The 10,772-nt window shown below is 39.4% G+C and overlaps 2 protein-coding genes across 6 annotated transcripts; both read left to right on the forward strand.

Annotated features, from left to right (window-relative positions):
• The first annotated feature begins 2,149 nt into the window (after positions 1–2,149).
• Positions 2,150–6,345, forward strand: LOC135588758 (nifU-like protein 4, mitochondrial). Of its 4 annotated transcripts, none has more exons than XM_065081052.1 (8): positions 2,150–2,355; positions 2,435–2,690; positions 3,509–3,670; positions 4,824–4,999; positions 5,450–5,553; positions 5,653–5,764; positions 5,866–5,913; positions 5,997–6,345. In XM_065081052.1, the coding sequence occupies exons 2-8, from the start codon at positions 2,474–2,476 to the stop codon at positions 6,060–6,062; spliced, it is 885 nt and encodes a 294-aa protein (XP_064937124.1). In that variant the 5' UTR covers positions 2,150–2,355; positions 2,435–2,473; the 3' UTR covers positions 6,063–6,345. The 4 variants fall into 4 exon arrangements, with proteins under 4 accessions (XP_064937124.1, XP_064937125.1, XP_064937126.1 ...); XM_065081053.1 differs by having other exon boundaries at positions 2,445–2,690; XM_065081055.1 differs by lacking the exons at positions 2,150–2,355; positions 2,435–2,690 and adding exons at positions 4,132–4,196; positions 4,346–4,464 and having other exon boundaries at positions 3,533–3,670.
• Positions 6,346–8,893: 2,548 nt separating this feature from the next.
• LOC103995648 (GDSL esterase/lipase At5g03610) lies at positions 8,894–10,759 on the forward strand. 2 transcript variants are annotated; one of them, XM_009416285.3, is made up of 5 exons: positions 8,894–9,071; positions 9,133–9,348; positions 9,467–9,741; positions 9,846–10,098; positions 10,172–10,759. In XM_009416285.3, exons 1-5 carry the CDS (start codon positions 9,008–9,010, stop codon positions 10,393–10,395), a joined length of 1,032 nt encoding a protein of 343 aa, XP_009414560.2. In that variant the 5' UTR covers positions 8,894–9,007; the 3' UTR covers positions 10,396–10,759. The 2 variants fall into 2 exon arrangements, with proteins under 2 accessions (XP_009414560.2, XP_009414559.2); XM_009416284.3 differs by having other exon boundaries at positions 8,898–9,071; positions 9,810–10,098.
• The last annotated feature ends 13 nt before the right edge of the window (positions 10,760–10,772 follow it).

Consider the following 10,772-nt stretch of genomic DNA (forward strand, 5'->3'; position numbering starts at 1 on the left):
AGGAATCATTCCATCTTGATAAAGATTGGAAGATGGTTGACTGGTTAATCCTATTATTTTGTGGCTTATGAGAGAGATCCCAATCCATCCATCCATCACATGTACATGAACAAGTCATTCACATCCTAACAGGTCTCCATCTACCAAATTATCAGTGAAATAAATGCTTCATAATTCTTATTCTTGCTTTACTAAGAGCAAATAAATTCATACTACTTTCATGGTCTTCTCTCAGCTTAAGCTTGTCCTTCACCAAAAGAAAAAGGTAATGGTGTAGGGTATATGTTTTAATTATTCTTTAGATTTATTTTATTACCATTGAGTAATAATGAAAAAGAATATTTTCTCCATTTAATTATTTCCCTCCACTTTCTATTGATCAAATGACTTGTGGTGTCTTGTCTAACAACAATCTTTTTTTTCTTGTCTACCAACAATGGTAACTTTGTAGATTTGGATTGCCACCTTGGATGGTTCAGGGAACTTAGTAAAGATCTAAAAGAACAAGAAAACATAAAAAAGGGTATTCAAAGTCTTTGGAAAGATAAGATTAGTTTGAGATAATGTGTTTGCCTTGGAACTATTGGCAAGTTGAATCCACATATGTCCATTTGTACAATGTGAATGATGGTGATTTCTTTTCTTTTCTTTTTTTTTTCTTCCTTTTCCTTCTTTTTCAAACATGTCTCTTGCAATAAGATATCTTATTGTGCTTTGAAAAGGACATAACAATAGGGACAAGATTGCTTCTCTTTTTTTCCATGGTCGACTTTGAGCATTTTGGAGTTATTAATGACCCGATCAAAATCTATATCCATATCCATCTAGAAATTTGAACATTTCCATCAGTCTAATATTTCATATACAATTTCATGTTTTTTTTGTCTGAAACTCCAAGGTCTTATCTCAATTTTATTAAAGATTCGAATCTAATCTGAGTTTTTGAAGACTATGACTTAGGATCACATTTTGTTCTTTGGTCAAAATTAGTTAAATTTATCCCGATTGAATCGGATTATGGATTTGTTAGATTTACTATACTCTTATTAAGTATTTTATTTAAAAAAAATAAAATCACCTTAAACCTTTAAGGTGATTTTATTAAGTATTTTATTAGTAAAAATATTACTTTATATTCTTGCAAGGTTTAATTTTAATTTAATATTTAAATTTTAATTGAGTAGCTGAATGATGAGTTCTCTTATTCTATCGATGAATAGCCTATCAGCTATGATACCAAAAGTCATAACCTAAGTTTGATAGGCTACTTGACATATTAATTTTGTTTAATCCAAACGGTTCATAAAAATATTTAAATTAAATTTAATAATAATATACTCACAAAATTTTTTATAAATTAATTTTAATCTTTCTTTATATATAAGATTAATCAAGGTATTTCAAGACAAAAGATAACGATGACAAAGAAAGATAAAAAGAGTATTAGGGCGAAGGCAAACGTTAGTGACGGAGATGAAAAGGTCAAGGAAAAAGAGAGGGGGAAGCGATAGAAGTATCGATCGACAAAACAGAAGCTAAAGACAATTTCATCATTTAAAACATAAAAAAATAATTTTATTATTTAAGAAGTAAGGAATGATATATAAATATTCAGGCAAAAGAGGATCTAACCGAAATAAAAAAAATAAAAAGATTTTTTTAGAGGACTTACCCTTTGCCATTTATCCTTATAAATTTATGTTTTGAGATAAACTCCTATACAAATTCTGTATTAGAATTTCTAATTAATCAAGTTATTTAATAATTTACCAAAAACATATTTGCGTTGTGTTCAACCTCTGTTAGTTCATTATCATTTGGCTCCACTCAAAACTTTAATTGACATTAATATCTTTTAGGAAGTCGTATTTTCAACTTAATCAACTAATGCTAATTGTAGTTAGCTACATTAACTTGAATTTTTTTTTAAGATTATATGATTATATATATATATATATATATATATCAACGACGAAGGGAGAAAGAAAGATTACAAATGAACAAAGAATACGTTCGTCTGACCCAATCGTACCTGGTGAATGATTCAAGATAAAATTGCCACGTGTTAAATTGTCTAGTGGAGCCCAGTTTTCTTCCAATGAAATACGTCACCCGTCGATGTGGAATGAATAAACGGGTGAAAAAGTATTTCTATTATCTCTCTGGAGAACCCCCTCCTCTCTCTCTCTCTCTCTCGCCGTCCTTGCCGCCACGCTTGGCCTCTGCCCAAGCAAGGGCATCGGTGCCGTCTCTACCTCGGCTTACATCGATCTCCTTTCCCCCTCGGTGGCTCTCGCCCTTCGCCCGCATTCGCAGCACTTTTGGAACCCCGCGTCGAGCGACGCAAAGGAGCGGGTATACGATCTCGCCCTGCCTATTTTCTTGTTTGGAGTTCGTCAAAATTTGGGTAACAGGAGATCCCTCCCGCTTCTAGTATATTGTAGGTCTCAGGACAACCTATACGAAGCAGGGGATGAAGAGATCCGCAAGGCTGGTTGCGATAACCTATCTCTTGGGTAGGACTACAAATCCTAATCCAAGTTTGATCAGGGGGAGTAGCGGATGCTATCTCTATTCTTCTCTTCGTGCAATCTCTTCTGCGTCGATCCCTCTTCCTCTTCGGAATCAATGGCCCTTTTCTCGAAATCCATCCAATTCATGGGCATCGTCACCGTGGATTCGGTTCGGAGGTCAGATTGTCTTCTGTTGTCTCTTCTGTTCTCATTTGTTCCCAAAGTTTCCGCTATTATAGCATCTTGATTGCCTTTGGCATCATTGGGCTTGTCAATAAGCTCAAAAGGTACTTTTGTTGCATGTACTTATAAGTAATTACGACAATAATGATGTTGAACATTCATTTGTTAGTGAATGGTCTCATACGACGATGATGCAAGACAGTACGAGGACATAGCACATCGAGTGCCCATACTTTTGGGTTGATTGGTATCCCTCGTGTGTATATGAGCTCTTTATTAGGCAGCTGTTAAGGCTTATTTCTCCCCCCCTAATAAGTACAAGTAGTGATATGGCAGGTCCTGAGGAACTGGCTAGCTTAATCAGGAAGGTAAATTAATTGGTCAAAACACTACTCGCAGCTTCTCCGTTTGATTAATAATCTCATATGTAGGTTTCGGGTAACTTATTTTCATCTTATCGGGAGTGAGAATGCTCATACTACTTTTAAAATTAAGTTGCATTGGTTAATTGTATATGCTTCTATCTTTGAAACTTCTTTGCATGTTTTCCTTAACAATTCTTTTTCATTTTGTTATCTTTTCTTTAATCAGTTTCAGAGATCTATGACAATCAAAGTGTAAGAAACTAACATTAGCATCCATCAGGAACCTTACTATCTGATTGTAAGAGTCACCGTTGCATCTGCAACCTTAAGTCTTTAAGTTATGCTGATGTCACTTGTGTTATTGTGTGTTGTAAAATATGATGAAGCTACTGTCCCTTGCAGAAATTTGCGGAAGACTTACTTTTGCTCTGATCATTCTATGCACAGGACAGAGGAGAAGCCTGTTTATCCAAACACAGTCGACACCCAATCCATTGTCTCTCATGTTTTACCCAGGACAACCAGTAATGGAAGTTGGAAGTGCTGATTTTCCCAATGCTCGTACGGCTATGACTTCGCCACTGGCTAAATCTATGTTTGAAATTGATGGTATATTTTCTTTTCTGTTTCATCTCTTGCTATTCTTAGACTTATAACAGTGAGCTTGGATGACATGTTAAATGTGTTTTTTATTCATATTGAATTGGATAATTATCCATTGATGGTATCTTTCTTTTACATCAAATCTCTAGAAACATTGTTGATTTGTTGCTCAAATAACTTAGTATACTCTATTATGTTGATAAGTTATCTGTTGGTGTTATAAATATCATTTATATATTTAGTTCATTTTTTTGTTTTGTTTTTTGAAATTGTGATTCCTCCTAATAATTTCTTGTTCCCTATATCACGTATGGTATTTGTTGTTGCTATTATTATGTCTTATGCTTATGTGTATTTTTTTCAAATTTTGCATTTTACATTTCTTAAATGTGGGTTATATGGATACTGAAATCTATGTTTTTTCTAATCTAATTGCTGGGTAAGTAGTATCAATCATCTTCATATAGGTTACAGTTAGGAGAATCTTCCTACACAATCAAGTGCTTTACTTTGGCTTCGATAAGTTCTCCAGGTATGAGGATAAAACAACAATAGCACGTAGGGGTGTGGATATAATAGTTGCTGTTTGCATGCACGTCATGTCCTACTTTTATCAGTTTTCCATTTCCCCCTTTCCATGTCCATGCTTCATATTTAACCAGCCATCGCTACATGATACAGCTCTCTGAAGGAAGGGTCATGCCCCTGGTCAACACTTCTCATCTCTGAGAGTGGGTTGACACCCCTGGTTAACACTTCGTCATCTCTGAGAGGGGATGATCCCTTTGGTTATTGGCGAGGTGAGTTTGGAATCAATCTGAGCCTGATTCAGGTCTATGGGTGTAGAGATAGGTTCTGTTTTTTCAAAATTTTAATTGCTTGCAAGACAAAGCTCTGGCGCAGTGTAGCACAAACAGGGCAATTTCGTCCTAGGAATCCTAGGAAGAACAGAAGTTTTGCTTATTAAGTTGTAAGGTGTTTGTGCAAAAGGATGTTTTATGAGGTTAAGTTCCTTCGGTATATTATCCAGATATCCTTATTTCTTGCTGGATTTTTAATCCATATGCTTATCAGCATACTGCTCCTTTTCTCTGTTACAAATGACTGATTACATTGCGAATAGACATGCTGAAATTTGATTGAATTTTCATTAATCCAGGAGTCTCAAGAGTTTTCTTCGGATCAGATTTTGTCACGGTAACAAAGTCAGAAGAAGCTTCGTGGGATTTTCTGAAGCCCGAGATTTTTGCAGCAATAATGGACTTCTATTCATCTGGAAAACCACTTTTGCTCGACTCAAATGTTGCAGCTTATATGGACACAGCAATCCATGAGGTATCACTTATGCACTTTGGTTGCGGAATATTCAATTATTGCTACAGGTATCATCATATCTAAATAATATGCAAGTGACCAGAATTTGTATGCCAAGTTGGTTCCTTCTGTAATTAAAAGAATATAGTTGAGCTAGTTAGGGATCGGTTGTAATTGGAAAACAAAGATCTTGAACAAGTAAACGAATTGAATAGTGTAACATAACTAAAAGTTTGTAGGTGCAGGATGTTTAATGGTCGGCTCTCTTCTAGCATCGTAGTTTTCTCCATGAGGAGAAAAATTATTCAGCTCAGTGCAAACTAGATGTGTTGCCTGGAATTACAGTTTAATATTGACTTTTTAATGTACTTTTATATTGTTGGTATAACTTGTTTTTTTGCATTTAGGACCTAATATAGTATCGGCATGCTGAATTTTGTGATATTCTAAGGCCAAGCATTACTTTTGTAGGACGATTCAGAAATTGTTGCAATGATCAAAGAATTACTAGAAACACGAATTCGACCTGCAGTGCAGGATGATGGTGGGGATATCGAGTATCGTGGATTTGATCCGTATTTCTCCTCTTTGCTCTCATCAGACCAAAAAATAAGCTATACTCCCATGTTGATTCGGCGGTAGCTTGATTTTACTTAATGTTTGCTCTTCTTCAGGGATTCTGGGATAGTCACGCTAAGAATGCAAGGTGCCTGTAGCGGCTGCCCAAGCTCATCTGTGACATTGAAGTCTGGCATCGAGAATATGCTTATGCATTATGTGCCGGAGGTAATATCATGACATACATTTGTTTTGAGTGCCACCGCATGTCCTTCAGAATTCAAGTATGCTAAAATGTTTTAGCTCTTGTACAACTTTCCATCTCATAGGACGAGGCAGTTAAGAATCTTGACGGAAACAGACGTTCCCAAATAACAGTGACATATCACTTTGTATTACTGTTAATTTCTTATATATAAAAAGTTTGTCTGGTTTATTTTTGTTCTCTTTTGATCGACAGGTCAAAGGGGTTGACCAGGAGCTAGATACGGATGAGGGTGCTTCATCAAGCGGTCAAACGCAATAAAATGTCACTGAAGAAGCCTAATCATCGAACCTCCCCCGTAAAGAATTAGTACCTGCTGTGATTTCTCAACTCGCAACATCAGTGGAGAAATCTGGAGTTATAGCTGAAGACCATTTAACCTTTGTATATATGTTTTGTAAGAGAGGAAAAAGATAACCGTAATGTTCGATAGCGAAGCATGTAACTATCGAAATGAGATATATATATATATATATATATATTTTTTTTTTTTTCATTTTTATCCATGGGCACATTTCCACATAAATGTTGTCTTTTTATTTCACTACTTGGCTCTTCCAAGATCATGGATAAGATGCTATTGGTAAATGCATTTATTCTGTAGCAGCTCATTGGAACTCCCGAAGGATGCAGTTGTCCCAAAGTAATGGGGATGAGGTGCGCAGCCCACCCAATGTGTGCTTCTGATGGCATCAACCATGGGAGGAGTCGGTGTAAAGTTACAGAACCTTCTTTGAAGACGCAAACCTGCACTCTAATGGCACCTCCACAGATCTCGATGATGCCACTTTTGATTGAATGCGGCAGTGGCAGCAGCAGCGGCAGCGGCATCTGATGTACTTCAATATCACAGCCAATGTCTCTTAACAAGCAAGTAAGTGCATCTGTTTCCACGGATGGGTGCGTTGGTGATGAAGCATGCCGGAAAGCCTTAATGTCATCTCTCTCGCTTGGCCTCACGATTCCGACATCTTTGCCGCATCTTCCGACTTGGCATTATTACGATGGAAAGGGGGAGATCCCTCCCTCGGTGACGACGCAACGCAATTACCCATGGAGAAGAGATATCCCAAAATACCCCCCCAAATGCCACATATTCCCATCCGAGTCGGCTGATAAAGAAGTTGCACAATTTCGTTCAGTTTTATATATAATAAATAATATTGAGTTAATAAGTATTTTTCGGATTTTGTTGTATATATATAATAAAAAAATTATATATTAATATTTTATTAAAAAATTATTTAAAGATTAAAAAATAAAATATTATTTTCATTTGAGTTTTTAGATAAAATTTAGGATTAATTATATATTATCTCGATCGATCAGTAGATTTAAAAATTTATAATGAAAGTGAAACATTTAAGTTTATTTACGTTAACATCGTCGTCGGTTGGTTTTATTGACGGAAACATGAAAACAAAATATAAAAAAAAAATATCATTTGAAAAAAAATAAAAATAAGAAGTATATTTAAAAAAAAATATAAAAAAGATAAACTTTTCGAGAGAAATCGTCTTCATTTTATACAAAATCTTTTTGAAGAAGAAAATATAGAAAAAAAATGGTTGAACGTCCAAATCAAGGCAACATTATGTGACTGGTTGAGTGAAGCCATCAAAGCATGCTTTCTGATCGCTACTGACAACCAAAGTTCAATTAATCGGTCCACCGGTTTGATCGGCGTGTGATCATTCAATGACGGACGGACACCACTCCGTGTAGGGGCACATTTGGTGGGTTAGGTTGGTGGTTGTTTTCACGGTTACAATCGCTTTGAGGGTTTTCTCTATAGAGCCTTCTTCTTCGAGTGTAATCACTTCACTGATTGTTTGCCATGTCATCATATGCATGCATGCATGCATGCATGCCCTAAGTTTCAATCATTGTTACTAATATTATTGAAAAGAATACAAATATTTGACTATATATATATTATATATATTTTATGTCATATTATTGCAAGATCAAACTATCACTATTAGCCTACATAGATAGTTATCAAAAATCTCATGTGTCGATGAACAGCTGTGGTTGATGAGTCAGCACGGCTCGGCTTGGACCCAAAATATATCTGATGAGAAAGCACACTATCTCACAAGTATATTACCAAATTATCTAAAATTTTTATTAAATTTTAATTTAAATATGAAAATTTATTCCCCACTAAGATTTCGTATCGTCGTCAAACTAACTTAACTTATGATTGAGTTAGGCTTCTACTTATATGTTGTGGAAAACAATTTTGAGCCGTGGCCTCGGGGCCGACGTGGTTCGGTTCGGGTCCGGACGACGGGGATCTCCCTGGGGCGCTCCTCGAGCCCGCTGAGGCGGTTGGGTGCGGTGTCCGATCGGGATGGTGTAGCCGTCTCCTCCGGGCAGGAACTCCTCGCCTACGCGTCCAAAGGGGACCTTCGGCTTCGCACCTGCACAAAGGTCGAGCCGAGGCTCTCGGCCCGACCCCTCCGACGATCAAGTTAGCTGATGTGGAGGGGGTTTCAAATGAGAAGGGTTTTTGTGTGTCTGTCCCTCCTCTTTCTAATGAACGAGAGGGTATTTATAGGGAAGCATACTGCTTCCTAAGCTACCCGCTTGCAGGGGGCAGGCTGGTAGCGTCTGACTTTGTGTTAGCGTGGCGTAAAGAATTGAGCTTTGGCAGGTTGTTAATGCGTCTCGGTTGACGTTCCGATCTGCATTGACCAGGTGCTGTTGCGTGAAACGTTATCTGACGTCAGCCGAGTCTTATCATAATTATTTTCCTCATCATTATATTAATTCCACCTCCAACAATCAGAATCTACTTAAGAATAAACTTATGATAGATAGCCCACAGCTGACGTGTCCCGGGAAGTCGACATGGACGACGAACTCAGCAAGGAGGTCTCCCTCAGCTTGCCGTGTTCCGCGAAGTCGACATGGACGGGCTCGGAGGCCGAAGGAAAGCATATCGACCGCTTTGTATGACGATGACAATGTGAACACAGTTAATGCCGAGATACGATTAATTTACTGATGCCCCCAATCAACATTCCATTGTCGATCGATATATACTACGCCGATATAATAATACTCTCATGTCTTCGATCTTTATTTCCTTGGAAGCAAACAAGATTCCAAATCCAGTCGTATCCCTATAAATTCTCCGCTACAGTCTCGATACATGAATCTCAGCAGCTCCATCTCTCTCTCTCTCTCTGTCTTCTACCATGGCGAAGGCCAACCGATTCCTCGCCCTTCTCTATGTCTTCTCTTTAGTGTTCCTCGTGATGGGTAAGACCGTCATCTCCTTCACCGAGCCCTTTTTCCATGTCTTGACTGATTCATGTTTCAGGGACTCGGATTGCCGGTTCTGCTCACGGCAAGCAGAAACCAGAGCATCACTATGTCAATAAGCTGTTCGTCTTCGGCGACTCTTACGTCGACACCGGCAACCTGGGGAGGTTGCTGGGGAGGCTCGCGCGTTCATGGTTCGAACCTTACGGCATGACCTTCCCTAGGAAGCCCACCGGCCGCTTCTCCGATGGCAGAGTCCTCACCGACTACGTTGGTCTGTCAATTCCTCTCTCTTTCTCTGTCTCTCGCTTTATGACGTGATTCCTTGACTCTGTTAGACTGCAAGCATATCTAAGAACTGCAGTCAAAGCTGTGTCTACATGGTGTGGCAGCCTCGTTTTTGCGGATCAGATCTCCCATTCCTTACAGGATCAGAAAGTTCGGCCAGAAGCTGCTGCCATACGGCATGAACTTCGCCGTCGCCGGTTCCGGGATCTTCGACACCGGCAACTTCCAGAGCAACCTAACAGCTCAGATAGACAAGTTCCAGGCTCAGATCGACGATGGCGTCTTCTCAAGACACGACCTCAAGTCTTCCGCTGCGCTGATTGCTGTCTCCGGGAACGATTACCAATTCCTTTCCGAGCTCGATCCGGACTACTTGCACGTGAGTGTCGATTAACATGAACGAAGACGCAGTTCGCGGGCTGATGGAGTTCTTCCCTCTGCTTGCAGCACCTCCATGGATTCATGCACCGTTTGTTCGCGCAGCTCAAGGTAGATCTGAAACGCCTCAGTCACATCGGGGTGCCGAAGGTCATCGTCACCAACCTGCACCCGATCGGATGCATTCCGTCCTACACCAGGCCGACCAATTACACGGCCTGCTACTCGAACGTGTCATCCGCGGTCGCAGAGCACAACCGCAGGGTCGACGAGCTGATGCAGGAGTTGGGTGGAGGCAGTGACACCACCTTCCTCTCTCTCGACGTCAACACAGCCTTCTTGAACGTGCTCCATCGAGGTCTGCAGCTCCGCAATCTCGCACGAATTCAGTGGCTTTCTTCTGCTGATCTTTTCTTTCTTCCACGTTGCAGCGAAGGGAGCAAAGGAGATCAAGCACCCGTTGGTGCCATGTTGTGTGAGTAGATCCAACACGACGGAGTGTGGAGAGATCGACGCCGAGGGGAACAGGTTGTACGGGGTGTGTCGCCGCCCGGAGGAACACTTCTACTGGGACTCGGTGCACCCGACTCAGGCCGGGTGGGCTGCTGCCTTCGAGTTCCTCCGGCCCTCGCTCCGCGAGTTCCTCCAACTCTGACCTGCTTGAGATATCTCGAGTTACAGATATCATCAGATCCCTCGTCTTCCATTTCTCTCCTCTTGTCGGGGTGATACAGCTCGATCATGGCGGCCAGTTTTTTCTCAACGAAGACAAAAGTCAAAATAGTATTTGGCATATATAATAAGACTCATAAACACTCATCAGGGAATAAAAAAGGCATGCATTCCTGTAAACCTTAAACACATAGTGAAAGGCTTTTACAGCAGCATAAATCCAACTCATCATACATTAGTTAATTGTTAGTCACAAAATGTAAATGTTTTCACTCTCCATTGAAACTTTTAATGATTCCTGAATCAATTAGCAAAAAGGGGAATACAAGAGTTCTTTCAGGCTTTTAGCATTTTTTTTTT

This window comes from Musa acuminata, chromosome BXJ1-8 (assembly GCF_036884655.1).
Source record: "Musa acuminata AAA Group cultivar baxijiao chromosome BXJ1-8, Cavendish_Baxijiao_AAA, whole genome shotgun sequence".
Lineage (NCBI taxonomy): Eukaryota > Viridiplantae > Streptophyta > Magnoliopsida > Zingiberales > Musaceae > Musa > Musa acuminata.